Source organism: Enhydra lutris, unplaced genomic scaffold, assembly GCF_002288905.1.
Source record: "Enhydra lutris kenyoni isolate GAN:26980312 unplaced genomic scaffold, ASM228890v2 scaffoldscaffold46, whole genome shotgun sequence".
Lineage (NCBI taxonomy): Eukaryota > Metazoa > Chordata > Mammalia > Carnivora > Mustelidae > Enhydra > Enhydra lutris.
Window position 1 is genome coordinate 8,138,581 of NW_019154130.1, and position 22,075 is coordinate 8,160,655.

The 22,075-nt window shown below is 37.7% G+C and overlaps 1 protein-coding gene across 1 annotated transcript in view; it reads right to left on the minus strand.

Annotated features, from left to right (window-relative positions):
* The window catches only part of LOC111156499 (transmembrane protein 116), a 50,491-nt gene that overhangs the window by 20,415 nt on the left and 8,001 nt on the right, over nt 1–22,075 (minus strand). Inside the window, exon 3 of the mRNA XM_022517438.1 lies at nt 20,815–20,946. Coding sequence (XP_022373146.1) covers nt 20,815–20,946 — 132 coding nt within the window. The remainder of the gene's footprint in view (nt 1–20,814; nt 20,947–22,075) is intronic.

Sequence of the window (22,075 nt, forward strand, 5' to 3'; positions counted from 1 at the left end):
CTATTTTTTTTAAAGATTTTATTTATTTATTTGACAGAGATCACAAGTAGGCAGAGAGAGAGAAGGAAGCAGGTTCCCTGTGGAGCAGAGAGCGCGATGCGGGGCTCAATCCCAGGATGCTGGGATCATGACCTGAGCCAAAGGCAGAGGCTTTAACTCACTGAGCCACCCAGGCACCCCCAGGATCATTACTTTTAAAGCATGGATACTTCTCCACTATTTGCATGTACCATTATTTATTTAATCATTCTTTAACTGATAGTTATTTGAGTTCTAACCTCCTATTATTACAAAAAATGATGTATGAGTAACATTTTTGCCCAGTCATGCAAATATTTCCAAAGAATAAATTTCTGGGGGCGCCTGGGTGGCTCAGTGGGTTAATGCCTCTGCCTTCGGCTCAGGTCATGATCCCGGGGTCCTGGGATCGAGCCCCGCATCGGGCTCTCTGCTCAGTGGGGAGCCTGCTTCCCTTCCTCTCTCTCTGCCTGCCTCTCTGCCTACTTGTGATCTCTCTCTGTCAAATAAATAAATAAAAATCTTTAAAAAAAAAAAAGAATAAATTTCTGGAAGTAAAACCACCATATGAAAATTATTTTTTGAGAGATATCACAAAATTGCGTATAAAATATTTTTACCAATTGATATTACCAGCAAATATTCCTGTTTTCTTCATATTCTCATCAGTTTGTATTATGTCTTCTAAAATCTTACAATCTTATTTTTTTTAAGATTTTATTTATTTGATAGAGAGAGACACAATGAAAGAGGGAACACAAGCAGGGGGAGTGGGAGAGGAAGAAGCAGGCTTCTTGCCAAGCAGGGAGCCCGATGTGGGGCTCAATCCCAGGACCCTGGGATCATGACCTGAGCAGAAGGCAGACACTTGACATCTGAGCCACCCAGGTGCCATGCCATCTTATTATTATTTTAATTCATACTTTAATTATTAGAAGGATTGAGCATCTTTTCATTTATTGGACTTTTTATTTCTTCTGGAAACTTCCCATTTACATATTCTGTGGGTCAAATTAATCTCTTGCAAAGCCCACCCAGCTCAACCAAACAATCAAACATACATGGTTATTATAAGCCACTGACCTCTATATAGTCACTGACCTCTCAAAAATGACAGCTTAAGTAGGAGGGAACACAATCACACTGTCATTATCAAGGTATAACAGCCACCTTGGCTTATGTCCCAGATAGGCAGTCCATGAATTTAGCTTCAGTCCATGAAATGCTACAGTCCATGAATTTAGCTTCTAAGATCTCTGTAAGGAACATGCCTAATTTTAAGATTCATTGTATCCAGAGAAGCTAAAGGTATCATTCCAAACAGGTATTAATGCTTTATTTACAACCTTCCTAGTTTGGGTATATTTCATTTATCAGGGGTCATTTTTACTGTAAAAAATGTTGGGGGCGCCTGGTGGCTCAGTCGTTAAGCGTCTGCCTTCGGCTCAGGTCTATCCCAGCCTCCTGGGATGGAGCCGCACATCAGGCTCTCTGCTCGGCGGGAAACCTTCTTCTCCCTCTCCCACTCCCCGTGCTTGTATTCCCTCTCTCATTGTCTCTCTCTGTGTCAAATACATGAAATCTTAAAAAAAGAAAAAAAGAAATGTTGCCTGCTAAAAAAAGAAAAAAAGAAATGTTCCAACCTAGCTGATTTCCAGAAGAATAGTAGGCATAGCTTGTTCTATTGTGCCTTACTTTACTGCTCTTTACAGATACTGCATTTTTTACAAATAGGTTTGTGGAAACCCTATATCAACCAAGTCTACTGGCACCATTTTCCCAACAGCATTTGTGTACTTCATGTCTCTCTGTTACATTCCAGTAATTCTCAAACTATTTCAAACTTTTTCATTATACTATATTTGTTATGGTGATCTTTGATCTTTAATGTTACTATTGTAATGGTTTGGGACCCCCAAAACCATACCCATACAAGACAATGAACTTAATCGATAAATACTGTGTGTGTCCTGACTCCTGTAGCAACTGGCCATTCCTCCATCTCTCCTTTTCCTCAGTCCTCCCTATTCTCTGAAACATAACAATATTGAAATTAAGCATCGTAATAATCTGCAATGGCTTCTATAATTGTTTAACCAAAAGGAAGAGTAGCATGTTTCTCAGATTATTACTTTTTAAAGATTTTATTTATTTATTTGACACAGAGAGAGAGATCACAAGTAGACAGAGAGGCAGGCAGAGACAGAGGGGGAAGCAGGCTCCCTGCTAAGCAGAGAGCCCAATGCAGGGCTCAATCCCAGGACCCTGAGATCATGACCTGAACCGAAGGCAGAAGCTTAACCCACTGAGCCACCCAGGCACCCCCTCAGATTATTTTTTTTTTAAGATTTTACTTATTTTAGAGAGAGACAGTGAGAGAGAGCGCAAGTGGGGAGGAGAGAAAGAAGCAGGCTCCCCACTGAGTTCAGCGCCAGAATCCCGGGACCATGACCTCTGCGGAAGGCAGATGCTGAACAAATTGAGCCACCGAGGCACCCCTGTTTCTTACTTTATTTTTTATTTTTAAAGATTTTATTTATTTATTTATTTGACAGAGAGAGAGAGAGAGAGAGAGAGAGAGAGAGAGAGACAACACAAGCAGGGGAGTGGGAGAGGGAAAAGCAGGCTCCCTGATGAGAAGGAAGCCTGATGTAGGGCTTGATCCCAGGACCCTGGGATGGTGACCTGAGCAGAAGGGAGACGCTTAATGACTGAGCAACCCAGGCACCAGTTTTTCACTTTAAACTAAAAGCTAGAAATGGTTAAGCTTAGTGAGGAAGGCATGTCAAAAGCCAAGACAGGCCAAAAGCTTGGCCTCTTATATCAGTTAGCAAAGTTGTGAGTGCAAAAAAAAAGTTCTTAAAGGAAATTAGAAAAGCTATTCCAATGAACACAAAAATGATAAGTGAAACAACCTTACTGCTGATAGAGCTTCAGTGATCTAAATAGAAGATTAAACTAACCACAATAATGCCTTAAGCCAAAACCTAATCTAGAGCAAGGCCCTAACTCTTCAATTCTATGAAGACTGAGAGAAGTGAGGATGCTATAGCAGGACACTCTGAAGCTAGCAGAAGTTGGTTCATGAGATTTAAGAAAAGAAGCCATCCCCATAACATAAAAGTACAAGGTAAAGCAGTAAGTGTTGATGCAGAAGCTGTGGCAAGTTACTGATAAGATCTAGCTATGATAATTAATCGTGGCTACACGAAACAACAGATTTTCAATATAGATGAAGCAGCCTTTTATTGAAAGAAGATGCTGTCTAGCACTTTCCTAGTTAGAGAGGAGAGTCAAGTCAATGCTTGGCTTTAAAGCTTCAAAAGACAGGCTAACTTTCAGGGGCATCTGGGTGGCTTAGTTGGTTAAGCATCTGCCTCTTGCTCGGGTCATGATCCCAGGGTCCTGGGACTGAGGCCCATGTCAGGCTCTCTGCTCACTGGGCAACTTGCTCCTACCTCTTCCTCTGCCCCTCTCCCTTCACATACCTTCCCACCCACCACGTCCCAGCTCATGCTCTCTCACTCACGCCCTCTCAAATAAATAAATAAAATCTTCGATTAAAAAGCGGGGGGGGGGGGCTGCCTGGGAGGCTCACTCAGTTAAGCCTCTGCCTTCGGCTCAGGTCATGATCTCAGGGTCCTGGTACTGAGTGAGCCCTGCACTGGGCTCTCTGCTCGGTGGGGAGCCTGTTTCCCCCCTCTCTGTCTGCCTCTCTGCCTACTTATGATCTCTCTCTCTGTCAAATAAATAAAAAAAATATTAACAAAAGTAAAATAAAATAAAAGGACTGGCTAACTTTCTTGTTAGGGGCTAATGCAACTGTTGACTTTAAGTTGAAGCCAAATGCTCATTTACTTTCAGAAAAAAATCTAGGACCCTTAAGAATCATGCTAAGTCTACTCTGCCTGTGCTCTAGAAATGAAAAAAAAAAAAAAAAAAAGAGAAAGAAAGAAAAAAAAAAAGAAGCCTGCCTGAATGACAGCACATCTGTTTACAACATGGTTTACTCAATAATTTTAACCCACTGTTGAGAACTGCTGCTCAGAAAAAAAGATTCCTTTCAAAATATTACTGCTCATTGACAATGTACTGGGTCACCCAAGAGCTCTGATAGAAATACACAATGAGACCAATATTGTTTTCCTGCCTGCTAACACAATATCCATTCTGCATCCCATGGGATCAAGGAGTAATTTAGACTTTCAAATTTTATTATTTAATACATTTCATAAGGCTGTAACTGTCACAGATAGTAATGTCTCTGACTGATCTAGGTAAAGTAAATTGAAAATCTCTGGAAAACATTCATCATTCTAGTAACATTAAGAACATTTGTGATTCTTTGGAAGAGGTCAAAATATTGGGGTTTGGGGAGGGATAGGGTGGCCGTGAGATGGACGCTGGGGAGGGTATGTGCTGTGGTGAGTGCTGTAAATTGTGTAAGACTGAGGATTCACAGACCTGTACCCCTGAGGCAAATAATACGTTATATGTTAATAAAATAATATTTTTAAAAATCAACATTAACAGGAGTTTGCAAGAAGCTGATTCTAACCCACATGTATGACTTTGAGGTATTTAAAACTTCGGTGGAGGAAGTACTTCAGATGTGGTGGAAATCGTGAGAGAACTAGAAGTGGAGCCTGAAGATGTGACTAAATTTCTGCAATCTCATGATCAGACTTTAAAGGATGTGTGCTCCGAAGTATAGGATAATGACTGCCACACTGTAAACAAGAAGTTTTCATCAAATAACTCTGTGTTCCTTTACCCAAGGCCATAGGCAGATGCAAGTTTAGATTTTAGGAAAAAATCTTAAAGAAAGATCCCTAAAACCTTCCCACCATTACTATGACAAACATATGAGAGAAGTGATGATCTATAGTAGGGAGTGGTGTCCTTTAAATTACATAGCTATTCAACACTGGCAGTTTTAAGAAGCAATAGGTATCCATTATATACAATGGAATATGATTCACCCACAAAAAAGAATGAAATCTTCCATTTGCAACAACATGGATGGATCTAGAGAATATTATGCTAAGTGATATAGAGAAAGAAAAATACCATATGATTTCACTCATATGTGGAATTTAAGAAACAAAACAAAAGAGCAAAGAGAGAGAAAGAGAGAGACACCAAGAAACAGACTTTTAATTAGAGAATTGATGGTTACCAGAGGGGAGGGAGTTGGGGGCTTGGGTAAAATAAATGATGGGGATTAAGGACTACACCTGTCATGATGAGCACCAGGTGATGTATGGAAGTGTTGAATCACTATATAGTATACCTGAAACTAATATAACACTGTATGTTAACTAACTGGAATTAAAATTAAAACTTTAAAAAAAGGTAATTTCATTTAAGCCCAGTAGAGGGAACCAGGATGTCATCATATCTGACTGATTCCTCTCCCCGCCCCCCCCGCCGCCCACCCCACTAGATATGTAAACATTCTAAATTTGACACTTCTCACAGGTTTCAGATTTAAAAATCTGTAAAATCCTGAGAGCATCGTTGTTAACAACCTTGATGATTATGACTAATATTAACATTCTTCAATATCAAAAAGGGGTGACTAATGATAAATTTATCATCCTTTGGGGCACCTGGGCTGCTGAGATGGTTAAGCATTTGCCTTTGGCTCAGAGCATGATCTCCAGATCCTGGGATCAAGCCCCATGTCAGGCTCCCAGATTGGTGGGGAGTCTGCTTCTCTCCCTCTCCCTCTGCTTCTTCCACTGCTTGTGCTCTTTCTCTCTCTCTCTCGCTCTCAAATAAATAAATAAAATCTTTTAAAAAATAAAATAAATTTATCATCCTAACTACTTGTAGTCTTTTGAGACACTCACAACTCATCAAATCCATTATCTTTATTCTCCTAAAATCCCAGTGAGGCAAACAGTTACAGAATGACTACCATGTATAAAGAAGGACTTATAATAGAGAAGATGAGTAAGAACCATATATTCAACCTTATATTTGTAAGATGCCTTATAACTTAAAAGTACTTTTACATATGTACTGACATATGATCTTATTTTTGTGATAAAAGAACAAAACGAGTACTTTAACATGACTTAAGGTCTGTTAAGCAGCAGAAGCAAGCTCACTTCTATTATTAAATTAGTAAAAAACCAATGTAAGAACTTATTTGCCTCAAATATCCTCTACACCAATCTAAAACAGATCCAAAAGATAACTCCAGAATCTCAATTTTCAACCAGACCTTTTTTTGTTTTTTTTTAATTGAATCCTGAAACTAAACAAGATCTTAATAGCTTATTTAGTTCACTCATGTACAAAATGAAGATACCTAAATTTAAAATGTGGTTTTCTACTTTTAATTGTCTTGAAAAGACAGCAGCTCAAACTTACCATAGAAAATAGAAATATAGTACAATCTAGTATAAAAATACTCTCAGATGGGATTTTTGAGCAAATCCATACTTGTCTCTGTAGACAAGAACACATTCTCTGAGCAACAGAAAATAAGGTAAGAGAATTCCACTCTAAAGTAGACTCTAGATGTCCCAAAACACTTAACAGTTTGGGTAAAGATACTTCTGTTACATGGACCTAGTATACAAGGGGTTTTTGCTATTGTTGTTAGAAGTATTTACCCTTAACAAAGGCGAGTGGTCATGACACAAATCTGTTCTGTCACAGATCAGAAATGGTGCCATGGCATTAATCAGATGTTGGTTAGTACACCATGGCTAAAAGAGATAGCTAGCTAAAGTGGGCTAGCATCAGAAATCTACCCATAGAAAAGGGCTTAGGGCCTTTAAGCATGAAATTAAATCCAGAGAAGTCAGCTATCAATTAGCAAAAGTTTATTTGAGGTCCTATTATATTTAAACCAGACCCTAAAAATCACAATAATAGTGTCACACAAACCACCAGCCACTGTAAAATTTAGGCCTTGGAGTTAGGCAGGCTAAGCCCAAAAGGTCAGAGAGGCAGTGAGAATGTATTAACAAGCAAATATCATGAAGTAAAATCTAGATAAGAGGATATTTTTAATAGACTGCTTTTTACCAGACAAATTCAGAAGGTAACAGATCAGTAAATATGGGGAGGAAACAAAAGGCTTGCAGGTGAATTCTGTCCCTAAGAAGATCAGCAGATATCCTATTTTACCTCCAAAAATAACAAGAACAGCAATAATTCACACTAGGAGCAAGTACTTTGCATTTTTACCAAATTTAATCTTCATGACAACCCTAAGAATCCCATCATTATTCATATCTTACAAGGGAAACTAAGACTTAGAAAAATATCTTGCTTAAAAATCATACAGCTAATAGGTACCAGAGCTGGGATTTAAACCCAGATCTGTTTGACTCCAAACTCTATGCTTTAACTCCAAGCCACGATTTTCATGTTGTCTGCAATCCAAACTGGTATCTCTAAAGTATGTGACCAGCATATTCTTCTAGGAAATGAAACATGGTTCATTCACTAAGAAAAGGTGACTGCTGACACTTCAACCCATGTCAAAATAAACACTAGAATAGCCAAAAGTAAATAGAGAAGCAGACTGGGATAGTGTCTGGCACTGTCATTTTCCCTTATCTTATTTCTCTATCACAGTTATCTCTGATCAACAAAAATACTAGCACAGCAATAATCCTAGACCCTTTTAGAAAAAGCAAGGAATTTGGTCCTGATCCCAAGATTAATCAGGGGGACAATCATATACAAATTAATCTTCTTGGTATAGATCTCATCATCTAACAGAATTAAAAATTCTCAGCATCTTAGACTATGGATCAGATTCCATCTTTCAGACCCAAATGCTATACGCCAGACAAAACCTTCAGATTCCAATGTTATGGTGGCATGGTAACATCTATTTACTGGTTGGCTGAGTTTACTAAAAAGAGAGCACTTGGAAAATCTCACATCTTAATTTATTAATCAAAGAATGAAATTATTTCTGATGGCCTAGTTCTCAAACTCACTTTGCTTCTCAGATAAGTTCCAGAACAAATGACTAGCTCTTGGTAAATGATTTCTTCCGTTCCAGTTCACTGAAGACACATAAAAGCACCAGAGCTGCAGTGAGCCAGTGTTCATCCCTGACCAGCTCTGGGTCTCCTACAAAACTCTTTTCATTATCTAAATCAGGCAAGAACTCAGTAACTCCAACACATAATAAAGTAATAACATAAGAGGTGAATAAGCCTGATTCTAATTTGCATCCCAAACCCACCCCAATAGAGGAGGAAAAGCTCAAAACAAAACAAAAATCCACATGTCCTGAAGCTTTAACATCTGAAACCTGGAAAGAGATATGAAGGCCTATATAGTGCAGTAATTTCCAAATGCTAGTTCAAAAATTAGTGGTGATCCCTGACTAAAGAGGCATTGGTCTAAGAAATATTGAGAAAAAGATAGGAATGTAATTAAATTTTTCATATAGCTAAATCTACTAATTTCAAGAGTCCATGTTCTTGGGGCACCTGGGTGGCTCAGTGGGTTAAAGCCTCTGCCTTCGGCTCAGGTCATGATCCCAGGATTCTGGGATCGAGCCCCGCATCCCATCCAGCTCTCTGCTCAGCGGGGAGCCTGCTTCCCCCTTTCTCTCTGCCTACTTGTGATCTCTCTCTCTGTCAAATAAATAAATAAAATCTTTTAAAAAATAAAATAGAAATAAAGAGTCCATGTTCTAGTCCGAGACTATATTTCGCCTAGTTTTTTAGTATGAATTGTTATTCCTTTTATGAAATTAGGTAGTATTTGTTTAAAAGTATTCCTAATTTAGCAAAATAGCAATAGTATGAAAACTCACATTTTTCTCTTTAGTTTTACTCATTTGTGAAACCCTGAAGTCCAGGAATCTGTGAACCACTTATCTGGTGTATCACCTGGAAATCCATTTCACATGGATGAAAATTACACATACATTTGACAGGGAAACACCAAACTGACCCTAATGATTTATTCCTGCATAATACTCCTCAAGATTTCTACCCATACTATTTTCCTACTACTGCTTAAGCCCATTTTCTTTCATTCTGCTTCAGTGGAATTAATTAATAACTACTAAATATGTTCTAAAAATCTTGGCACTTGTTTTCAAAAAATTTTTTTCTCAAAGGATCTCGCTTGGGGCCCCTGGGTGGCTCAGTGGGTTAAAGCCTCTGCCTTAAGGGCTCAGGTCATGATCCCAGAGTCCTGGGACAGGCTCTCTGCTCAGCCAGGAGCCTGCTTCCCACTCTCTCTCTGCCTACTTGTGATCTCTGTCAAAGAAATAAATAAAAAAATCTTAAAAAAAATTTTTTTTAAATAAATAAATAAAAGGATCTCACTGTTCAAAGAATGAAACTAGAAATTTAAATTAAGGAACCTGAATATCTTGTTTGTTTAGATCAGGTGACAAGTCCTTTCCTTACTATGACTCTTGGAAAATCTAGGACCTCTCATCTGCTTGTGCAAATAAGGAGTGCCCCACCTCCACCCACTCCTAGTGTTTTTCTCAAGAACAAATTACAAAGGAACGAGAGACATTAATCTCAACTGGTTGAACTGTGAAAGTTAGGGGTAGGAAAGGGAGGTGAACTTTTACTTTTCATTTGTAAACCCCAGGTATGCAAAAACATGTGTTTTAATTTTTATCAAGAACATGTATTAATTTTATAAATTATAACAAATCTTTATGTAGAAAAGCTAAAAAATAAAAATTTTCCATTTTTAAGGAAAGATGTATTTTTCAGTCTCCAGGTCTCTAAAGAGTTATTGAACTTGGAACCAGGATTCTCCAGTAACACAGAGAGACATAAAAGAGCCAATTTGGGTTTGCTCTTATGACATAATAAATACATGTAGTTCCTGACACAGCGCTCCTAAAACCCTTGGAATTTTCTGAGTGATGAGAATGATAGGGGTATCTCACACAGAGCTCCTAAATCCCTTGAAATTTCCTGCGTCATAGGAGCACCTTTCGTTCTAATGAGATACTTGGTGGGCTCCTGGATAGCTGGTTACCAGAAAGATCAAACCGTGACTTGAGACTTAGAACTTTCAGCCCTACATCCCCAGAGTGAGGAGAGAGGCTAGAGACTGAATTAATAATTGATCATGCCTACAAGATGAAGCCTCCATAAAAAACTCTAAACTACAAGATTTGGAAAGCTTCTGGGCTGGTAAACACATCCAACTCCACAGGGACAGAAGCTCCTGAATTCAGGACCCTTTTGGACTTAAGTATCCGTTTATCTGGCTATTCATCTGTATCCTTAATTATATCCAACTAGCAATAATGATTGTCGTAAAAATCAAATGACTTCCTCAAAATCATACGGAGTCTCAACAGCAAAACAATGCAGTAATAATTGTCATTTCTGATACCCCTGCTAATGGAAACATCTTCTGATGGATGTACAAAATAAACAGAGACAGAGGATAGATGTCCACATACACAGTTCATAGTTATGGCAGCTTGATGTTGAGCATATTCCTGGGGAAAGAGCTCGGTGGTCGCTGGCTGAGGAACGCACTGCCTCTATAATGGCTTGCTGCAAAACAAACACTGGATGCTATTTTTGTTTTTGCCTTTTTCCACAAAAGCCAAAATCCTCCTTGGATTTCTTTTGGTTTGTAAGGACAGGTATTCATGGAGGTCTTTCTTTCTTTTTTTTTTTTTTAATTTTATTTATTTATTTGAGAGAGAGAGAGAGAGACAGTGAGAGAGGGAACACAAGCAGGGGGAGTGAGAGGGAGAAGCAGACTTTCCAGCAGAGCAAGGAGCCTGATGTGGGGGCTTGATCCCAGCATCCTGGGATCATGAACTGAGCCCAAGGCAGACACTTAACAACTGAGCCACCCAGGTGCCCCTCATGTAGGTCTTTCTTAAAAGCAAAGAGGTATAACACAAACTATTGACAAGTCAGGGATACCTATGTCTCATTCTCTCCTAAAGTTGAATAAATGGACCAACTGACTATTCAAATGAATTGTGTGTTTCAATATAAAGAAAAGGCCCAAGTTAAATAGCATTTTTTTTCCTCCAAGCCGACAGAGTTGATCAGGAGGGAAGACAACAGGGAATATTAAAACATTAATCTGAAACAGTCTAGACATTTTTCTACTCTAAAGAATAACTTAAATATTTATTGAGAATTATTTAAATAATATATTCCCCTAAAAGCTTCAAGTTAACCCTGAATATCCAAACAATTAAGTTTTTTAGTGGCACCTGGGTGGCTCAGTGGGTTAAGCCTCTGCCTTCAGCTCAGGTCATGATTTCAGGGTCCTGGGATCGAGCCCCGCATCAGGCTCTCTGCTCAGCAGGGAGTCTGCTTCCCCCTCTGCCTCTCTGCCTACTTGTGATTTCTCTCTCTGTCAAATAAATAAATAAAATCTTAAAAAATAACAACAACAACAACAAAAAAAAACGCTGAAGTTCTTTGAGCATATTCTTAGACCCAAGCTTTACTTATGAATTTCTATGGCTAAGATGGAATAACAAGAACTCAATTCACCTTTCTGGCAAACAAACAAAAAAGACAGTCAAAACATTTCAAACGAGTTTCAAGACACAAGACATCAAATAACAAAATCAGTGATCTCTGAAACATGGAAACATGAGATGAGCCACAGAACTACCTCAGCTTTCTCTCTTTTTTTTTTTTTTAAGATCTATTTATTTATTTGAGAGAGAGAGAGAGAGCATGCCCATGAGGGAGGGCAGGACAAAGGGGTAAAGAGAGAATCTCAAGCAGACTCCCAACACTGAGCACAGAGCCAGATGTGGGGCTTGATCTCACAGCCCTGAGATCATGACCTGAGCCAAATTAAGAGTTGGCCACTTAACCAACAGAGCCACCCAGGCATCCCTACCTCAGCTTACTTTTTTAAAATTTTATTTTATTTATTTATTTGAGAGAGAAAGTGAGAGAGAGAGAGAGAGAGCACAAGAGGGGGTAGGGACAGAGGGAGAAGCAGACTCACCACTGAGGAGGGAGCCCAATGCAGGACTTGATCCCAAGACTCCGGGATCATGACCTGAGCCAAAGGTCACTCAATCAACTGAGCCACCCAGGCATCCTCAGCTTATTTTATAATATATATATACACACACACACACACACACACACACACACACACATAAATTTTTATATAACATATATAAAACATATATAAACATATATAAGAACATATATATAAATAATAATATATGTACACACATATAAATTTTTATATATAAACATAAAAATTTATATATATAAACATATAAAAATTTATATATGTGTGTGTATATATTATGTATGTTTATTTATTTATTTTGGTCAGAGAGAGAGAGAGAGGACAAACAGGGAGAGCAGCAGGCAGAGGGAGAAGACGACTCCGGGCTGAGCAGGGAGCCTGATGCGGGACTCAATCCCAGCATCCTGAGATCATGACCTGAGCCAAAGGCAGACATTTAACCAACTGAGCCACCCAGGCATACCTCAGCTTACTTTCTAAAGAGTTCCCATGCTATAGTACAGGAAGACAAAACTAAGGGAGGGCTTGGCAAACTCTGAGTTGAGGAATTAGAAATGAGAATCCAGGAAGACTAAGGCTGCTAGAGTTCATAGAACAGAGTGCTGGAGAGGAAAGAGATGCTCAGAGCACCCTGGATATTCGCAGGTCTTCCTTGAGTATTCAGCGAAGTACTGATTGATGCATGTGTGTCAGGGAACTATCCAAAGCTGAAAGAACTATCTAAAAGTATTACAGAATAGTATCTAGAGTTCACATAGGCCCAAAAGTAGTTCCTACCACCAAGATATCAAAAAACTGGTAATTCAACAGGACATAAGGTAGAGTACTCAGGAAGGTCTTGGCTCAGTTGTGAGAAATAATTAGCCTGAGACAGAGCATCACTCCAGAACTAACTAAAAAAATCATAAAAGGAAGATCTGAGAGATTCAAACTATTTCTAAGTAAATTATCTGCATCTAAGGATAAAATACAAGAATGGTTGTAGGTATACAGAAATATCTAGTACACCCCAAATATAAAATTCACAGTGCCTGACATCCAATAAAAGATGCAAAGAGGGAGTAAAACATGATCCATACAGAGAAGAATAATCAATCAACTGAAACTACCCAAAACTGAAACAAATATTAGAATTAACAGTAAAAGACAATAAAATAGTTATTATATTCTATCTCATATTTTTAATAAGTAGAAACATGGAAGGTATTTTTAAAGACCTTATTTGAGCTGTTAAAGATAAAAACTACAATGGAGGAAGTAAAAATATATACAGATTAGACACTACAGAAGAAATGACTAATGAATCTGAAAGTATAACAAAGGAAAATACTCAAAATGAAAAACAAAGCCAAAAAACAAAAACAAAGAATCCAAAAACTGAAAAAGCATGAGTGAACTATGGGAAAGCTTCAAGTACCATTATATATAGGTAATAGGATGCCTGAAAGGAGTGCAAGTAGTGGGGAAAAGGGAAACAGACAACATATTTGAAAGAAATAATGAACAAAAGCTTTCCAAATTTGATGAAGACTATAAACTCATAGATACAAAAGCTCAATTAATCCTAAGGAAAAGAAATACAAAGAAAATGACACCAAGGCCCATCATAATAAAATTATTCATTTTTAAAAAGATTTTATTTATTTATTTGTCAGAGAGAGAGCTCACATGCACAAGCAGGGGGAGCAGCAGATAGAGGGAGAAGCAGGCTCCTTGCTGAGCAAAGAGTCTGATGTGGGACTGGATTCTAGGACTCTGGGATCATGACCTGAGCTGAAGGCAGATGCTTAACCAGCTGAGCCATCCAGGTGTCCCAAATTATTCATTTTTAAGACAAAATCTTAAAAGCAGCCAGAGGAAAAAAGATGCAGAGAGGAACAAAGATATAGTATCAGATTTCTTAAAGGAAACAGTTCAAGCAAAAAGACAGTGAAGAGATATGTTAAAGTACCAAAATTTTCTCAATCCACAAATCTATACCCAGCAAATATACTCTCAAAAACAAAGGCAAAATAGACATTTTCAAACACACAAAAGCAGACCCACAACATAAGAAATGTTAAAGAGTATGCCTCAGGCAGAAGAAAAATGGTATCACACAAAAATCTGAATTTACCCAAAAGAATGAAAAACATTGGGACTAATAAGTATAAAAGATTTTTTTATTATTTAAATCTCTGTAATGATAATTAACTGAGAAAATATAAAAATATATTGTGAGCTTTACAGTATACATATAAGAAATACATGGCAATAAGCATAAAGGCCAGGAGAGGAGAAATGAAAGTATTACATTGTAAGATTGTCACCCTACATGTGAAGAGATATGATTATTACTTCAACTATGATAAGTTAAAATGTATACTATGAACCCTGTAACATAACCACTAAAGTAACACAACAAAGGGTTTTAGCTAATAAGCCAACAAGGGAGATAAAAGGTAATAATAAAAATAGTATATTAGGGGCACCTGGGTGGTTCAGTAGGTTAAGCCTCTGCCTTCAGCTCAGGTCATGATCTCAGGGTCCTGGGATCGAGCCCCATGTCAGGCTCCCTGCTTGGCGGGAAGCCTGCTTCCCCTGCTCTCTCTGACTGCCTCTCTGCCTACTTGTGATCTCTCTCTCTCTCTCTCTCTGTCAAATAAATAAATAAAATCTTTAAATATATATATATCCAAAAAGGGAGAAAAAGGAAGAAAAGGGAAAAAAAGAGCAAAACAGAAAACAAAGGGCAAAATGATAGATTCAAATAAAACAGTACAATCAAATTAAGTGTAAGTGGCCTAAAAACCACAATTAAAAGGCAGAGATTGTTGGACTGGATAAAATACTAAGACCTAAATACATGCTGGTTACAAGAAATGCATTTTAAATAAAAATATACAAATAATTTAAATTTACAAGAGATAAGAAGATATACCATGCTAACAATAAATGAAAGTGAAATAACAAAACAGTAACAAAAGGTGAAATGGCTATTTAAATATCAGAAACAAAGTAAATTACAGAGCAAAGAAAATTACCAAGGATAAAGGTCATTTCATCATGGCAACTAGTTCATCTAAACAAAAGAATATAAAAATCTTAAATTTGTATACTCCTTGGGAGAGAACTTAAGAATACATGAAGCAAGAACTAATAGAACTAAAATGAAAAATAGATAAACCCACAATTATTATCAGTTATTATCAATTATCAATTATTATCACTATCTTTCACTAATGAATACAATAGGTAGACAGAAAAACAGCAAGAATCTAATAGACTTGAAGGTCACTATCAATCAACCTGACATAATCAACAAGTATAGAACATTCCATCCAGTGACAGTAGAGTACATCCTAAAATCCACACATAACCTTAAGGGACCCTGAGATTGTTTTGGCTAAAACAATCTTTTTCTTCTTTTCTAAAAATTTAAATTAAATTAATTAACATCTAATGTATTGTTTCAAGGGCACAGGTCTGTGATTCATCAGTCTTATACGATACCTGGTGTCATTACAACACATACCCCATCCCTCCACCTCACTCCCCTCCAGCAACCCTGAATTTATTCCCTAAGATTAAGAGTTTTTTATGGTTTGTCTTCCTCTCTGGTTTCATCTTGTTTCATTCTTCCCTCTCTTCCCCTATGAACCTCTGTCTTTTTTCTTTTTTTTTTTTTTAAGATTTTATTTATTTATTTGACAGAGAGAAATCACAAGTAGGCAGAGAGGCAGGCAGAGAGAGAGAGGAGGAAGCAGGCTCCCTGCTGAGCAGAAAGCCCGATGTGGGGCTCGAACCCAGGACCTGGGATCATGACCTGAGCCGAAGGCAGCGGCTTAACCCACTGAGCCACCCAGGCGCCCCCTCTGTTTTGTTTCTTAAATTCCATATATCAGTGAGATCATATAATTGTCTTTCTCTGATTGACTTATTTCACTTAGTATAATACCCTCTAGTTCCATCCACTTTGTTGCAAATGGCAAGATTTTTTTTTTGATGCCTAAAATAATCTTTAAAAAGATTTAAAAATAATCTTTAAAAAGAACAAAGTTGGAGGACTCCCACTTCCCAGTTTCAAAACTTAGTACAAAATAACAGTAATTGAAACAGTGTGATACTGCCTTAAAGACAGACAAATAGAAATAACAGATAGAATAGAGAGCCTGGAATAAAATGTCACATGTAAGTCATATGATTTTAAACAAGAGTGGCAAGACCATTTAGTGAGGAAAGGACAGTCTTTTTAGCAAATGGTATTTAAAATACTGAATATCGGGCACCTGGGTGACTCAGTGGGTTAAGCCTCTGCCTTCAGCTCAAGTCATAATCCCAGGGTCCTGGGATCAAGCCCCTTATCAGGCTCCCTGCTCGGTGGGGAGCCTGCTTCTCCCTCTCTCACTCCCCCTGCTTGTGCTCCTTCTCTTGCTGTGTCTCTTTCTTTCTGTCAAATAAATAAATAAATATTAAAAAAAAAATAAAATACTGAATATCCACATGCACATGAATGAAGCTGGACCCTTACACTATATACAAAAATTAGTTTAAAATAGATCAAAGACTTAAACCTAAGAGGTAAAACTATAAAACTCCTAGCAGAAGACATAGGGGAAAAGCTTCATGACCCTGGGCTTGGCAATGATTTCCTGAATACAAAATCAAAAGCACGGGCAACAAAAGAAACAATATATTGGACTACATCAAAATTAAACATTTCTGGGGCGCCTGGGTGGCTCAGTGGGTTAAAGCCTCTGCCTTCGGCTCAGGTCATGATCTCAGGGTCCTGGGATCGAGCCCTGCATCGGGCTCTCTGCTCTATGGGGAGCCTGCTTCCCTCTCTCTCTGCCTGCCTCTCTGCCTACTTGTGATCTCTCTCTGTCAAATAAATAAATAAAATCTTAAAAAAAAAAATTAAACATTTCTGTGCATTAAAAGACATAATCTACAGAGTGAAAGGGCAACCTATGAAAGAATGGGAGAAAATATTTGTAAATCATATATTTGAAAAGGAATTAATATTCATAATACATAAAGAAGCCCTATGAATCAACAACAAATTAAAAAATGGACAAAGAACTTGAATAAACATTTCTTCACAATAGATATAAAAGTGGTCAATAAGCACACAAGATATTTAACATCACTAATATCATTGACTTTTTTTAAAGATTTTATTTATTTATTTGAGAGACAGAGAGAGCATAAGCAGGGCAGAGGGAGAGGGAGAAGCAGACTCCCTGCTGAGCAAGGAGCAAGGAGCAAGATGTGGGTGGGGCTCTATCCCAGGACCCTGGGATCATAACCTGAGCCGAAGGCAGATGCTTAACTGTCTGAGCCACCCAGGTGTCCCTAAACTGTACATTTAAAAATGTCGGGATGTAAATTTTGTTACATGTTTTTAACCCAATTTTTAAAAAAATTTAATGATTAAAATGGTCTTATGATATGCACTTTACCACAATTTAAAAAAAGCTAGGGGTGCCTGGGTGGCTGGGTTGGTTAAGCATGGGCTCTTGGTTTCAGCTCAGGTCATGATCTCAGGGTCATGAGATGGAGCCCTGCATCAGGCTCAAGCTGAGCATGGAGACTGCTTAAGATTCTCTCTCTCCAGGCACCTGGGTGGCTCAGCTGGTTAAGTAACTGCCTTCAGTTCATGTCATGATCTTTGGGACCTAGGATTGAGCCCCACATCCAGCTCCCTGCTCAGCAGAGAGTCTGCTTCTCCCTCTCCCTCTGCCCTCTCCCTCTGTTTGTGCTCTCTCTCAAATAAAGAAATAAAATCTATAAAAAAAAAAAAAAAGATTCTCTCTCCCTCTGCCCCTCCCCCACTCACATGCGCTTTCTCTCTCACTAAATAAATAAGAATAACTAAATAAGCTAGTGTGTTTTAGCCCTCTTCAGCCCATCCCTCCCATTGATTACAAACAAAAACTCTCAGAAAATATAAAAATTAACTGCTTGAAGACTGAAAAGTAAAAATCAAACAAAGGAATCAAATACAGAGAAGCAAACTGCACAAAAGTAAGTTTCCCAAACCTTTCTCTCTTGCTCTCTTATAGCTTTTCCTCAAGTGTACATCCCAATCATAATGCCTCTCAATGAAGGCCCCTGAAACCCTAACAGAAACTTATATTCTAGGCCACATAAACCAAAGAATGTCCCATTTCAGGCAGGAAAGTGTAGGTGGAAACCCAAAAGTGACAGAGCAAGAAAAGCAGATGTCCTAATTCTGTGTATGATGCCATATAAGCCTCAACCTAACCACTGCACTATGCACGCACATGACAGCCCAAAACAAGCATAGCTAAGGCTTAGAGAACTAGGCATAGAGAACTTAAACCTAAAAATGATGAAATGAAATTCACATTCTAGGGCGCCTGGATGGCTCTGTTGGTTAAGTGACTGCCTTCAGCTCAGGTCATGATCCTGGAGTCCCAAGACCAAGTTCCACATCAGGCTCCCTACTCAATAGGGAGTCTGCTTCCCTCTCTGACCCTCCCCCACTCCTGCTCTCTCTCTCAAATAAATTTTAAAAATTGTTAAAAAAAAAAAAAAGGAATTCACATTCTAAACCTAATCAGGTTGATTGTCTGCTAAACAAAAACATTAGCATTCTCCAGAGAATTACAAAAGAACCCCAAGTCTATGATATGTCACAGTCACAATGTCCAAGATGAAACCCTAAATTACTTGACACACAAAGAACAAAAATTTGTCACCCATTATCATGGGAGAAGACAATCAACAAACACCAACTTAGAGATGGCCAAATATTGGAAATATCCAACCAAAAAAAAATTTTTTTAAGATTTTTTTATTTATTTGACAGAGAGAGACAGAGAGAGACTGGAATCATGACCTGAGTTGAAGGCAGACACTTAATGACTGAGCCATCCAGGTGCCACCAACCAAAAATTTTTTAAAGCAACTATTATAATTCATATGCTCCATGAGGTAAAAGAAAACAAACTTGAAATTATTTTGGGGGGTGATGAAATAGAAATGTTTGTTATCTTAGCTGTGGTAATGATTTTTTTTTAAGATTTTTTTTTAAAGATTTTTATTTATTTATTTGACAGAGAGAGATCACAAGTAGACAGAGAGGCAGGCAGAGAGAGAGAGAGGGAAGCAGGATCCCTGCTGAGCAGAGAGCCCAATGTGGGACTTGATCCCAGGACCCTGAGATCATGACCTGAGCCGAAGGCAGCGGCTTAACCCACTGAGCCACCCAGGCGCCTTTTTTTAAGATTTTATTTATTTATTTAACAGAGAGAAAGAGAGAGCTCACAAGTAGGCAGAGAAGCAGGTGGGGGGGGGCGGGAAGCAGGCTCTCCACTGAGCAGAGAGCCCAAAGTGGGGCTCGATCTCAGGACACTGAGATCATGACCTGAGCTGAAGGCAGAGGCTTAACCCACTGAGCCACCCAGGTGCCCCATGTGGTAATGATTTGAAAGGGGTATATATATACTAAAAAAGATAAAATTGTACACTTTAAATATTGTTGTGTAGGGGCACCTGAATGGTTCAGTTAAGCATCTGACTTTGGCTTGGGTCATGATCTTGGGCTCCTGGGACTGAGCCCCACATCGGGCTCCCTGCTCAGTGGGGGCTCTGCTTCTCTGCTTCTCCCTCTTCCTCTGCCCTCCCCACCCCCGCTCATGTTTTCTCCCTCTCTCAAATAAATAAAATCTTTTAAATAAATCTCATTTATTATATGTATAGCTCAATAAAGTTATTAAAAAAAACAAAGTAACATTAATCATACCTATGCCAAGCACAAGGTAAATAATATTAACGATCACTTTACAGACTAGGAGACTAAAGTTCAGAAATTATTAAGTATTTGCCTAAGGTTACAAAGTTAACTGGGTCCAGAATTCTATACAGATTTTTTTTTACTTCCAAAACTATATTATTTCCTTAGCTGAAAATATAATACAGTGTTACTCAATTTATGAGATATTAGGACTGAATAAAGTATGTTTTTATGATACTAAAATTCATGAGATAGTTAATATATATTAGTACATGGATTTCATACCACCAATTACATGTATTATTTTCATACTAAATTGAAAGAAATATTCCCTCTAGTAACAAATGTCAAAGGAAACACATAGCAGTGAGTACCAATTGCATTTTAACCTCTACTTTTTCACACAGCAAGTCTGAGAAATATAAGAAACATATACAGATGGTACTGTGTGGGTTAATCCACTGATAAAATCTGTGAAAAATCTATAATCCATACATGATAATCTATAGTATTTCCCAATTGAAGCCAATGTTTATTCTTTTTTTTTCCATTTTATTTTATTTTATTTTATTTCTTTTCAGGGTCAATGCTTATTCTTTTAATAAAAAAATGTATTATTCTCAAAAGCTGTTGTTAAAGAATGTTTTATTACATGGAAGTACACTCATGATATGTTGAAAAATAAAAGCAAATTATACGAAGTATTAATGTGTTATTTGTTTTAAAATGCATATATGTACAGAGAAAAAGATTGGAAAGATATATAATATATATAAAATAATATGTGAGTGATTATAGGTGATTTTAATTATCTTTTTGCTTCTCTGAATTTTCCACACTTTCTATAATAAACAAGCAGTGTTTTTTTTAGTATATGTGCTGCTGAAGTGAGCACAACAAGCCATGTTTTTTAATATGGAAAAATATTAAGAGCTATTGTTTCAAAGGATAACAATAAACAAAGGGATCCCACTTACCAAGGTGGATTATCTTTACTTTCTATTTAGGTCTGAATATACCTGTCTTACAAAATACAGTCACAGTCTAGTACCACTCACCTGTCCAACTGCTTGCAAGTTATAGCAGACAATGTCCTTATTAGCTACTGAAGTTCCATAAAGAAGTGCCTCAATGAGCCAGCATATCCCCAGGAGAAGGTCAGAGAAGCTCAGATAAAAGAGTGGCCTTATCTGTCAAAGCAACAAGAGCCTCATTTTATAAATGATGTAGCTAGGAGAATAATAATCAATTATTTTTAAGTTATATCTTTCTAGGAGAAACCTGAGCATCATTTTTCTGGGGTCTCTGTCATTGGTGAACTGTGGGGAATGTAAAGGAATACTCCACGTAGGAAGGAATCTGTAATTTCAACTATCCCAACTATCCTGGAATAAGACTACTCATGGATAGATTAGCATTGACCTTCTTCCTTATAGACATATTCATTCCTCAGATTTAGGGACAAAGGAAAGAATGGAGAGATAAGAAATTTTGTGATGGGAAACACACCACAAATAGAAAATTAAAAGTACTCGAGCTGCACGGCCAACATCTTCTAACAATAGGAAATGAGAGCATCAGCTGAGTGTTTAGGGATATGGTTAACACTCAAAGAAAATAAAAATGGGTTTTTAAAATCTTAATACAGTTTAACTTGCATTTTTCTCATTCTTTTCTTTATTGAAAAAATTGTAAGATATTTAAAGTGTGCAATGTGATGATTTGATAGGTACATTGTGAAAGGATTTCCCCAAGTTAACACCTCCATCACCACACACATTTACTTTTTTTTGGTAAGAACATTTAAGTTCTACTCTTTTAGCAAATTTCAATTATACAACAGTGTTATCAACTATAGTCACCACATTATACATTACATCCTCAGACTTTATTTATCTTATTTCATCAATGAAAACTCAGAGTAGGGGGTGCCTGGGTGGCTCAATGGGTTAAAGCCTCTACCTTTGGCTCAAGTCATGATCTCAGGGTCCTGGAATCAAGCCCCAAATAGGGCTCTGTTCAGCAGGGAGCCTGCTTCCCCCTCTCTCTGCCTGCCTCTCTGCCTACTTGTGATCTCTCTCTCTCTCTCTGTCAAATAAATAAATAAAATCTTAAAAAAAAAAAAAAAGAAAGAAAACTCAGAGTAGGAAAAAATATTGGTATGAATTGTATATGCTGTTTTTCGACTTCTCACCCCATCAGTGAAGTCTTTCCTTCTTTGTCACTTTCTAGTATTCTTCCCCTTTTGCCCTCCCAACTCCCACTTTTCTAAAAATAGTATTGGTTAGCATACAGAGAAAATTATAAAATGTTCATTGA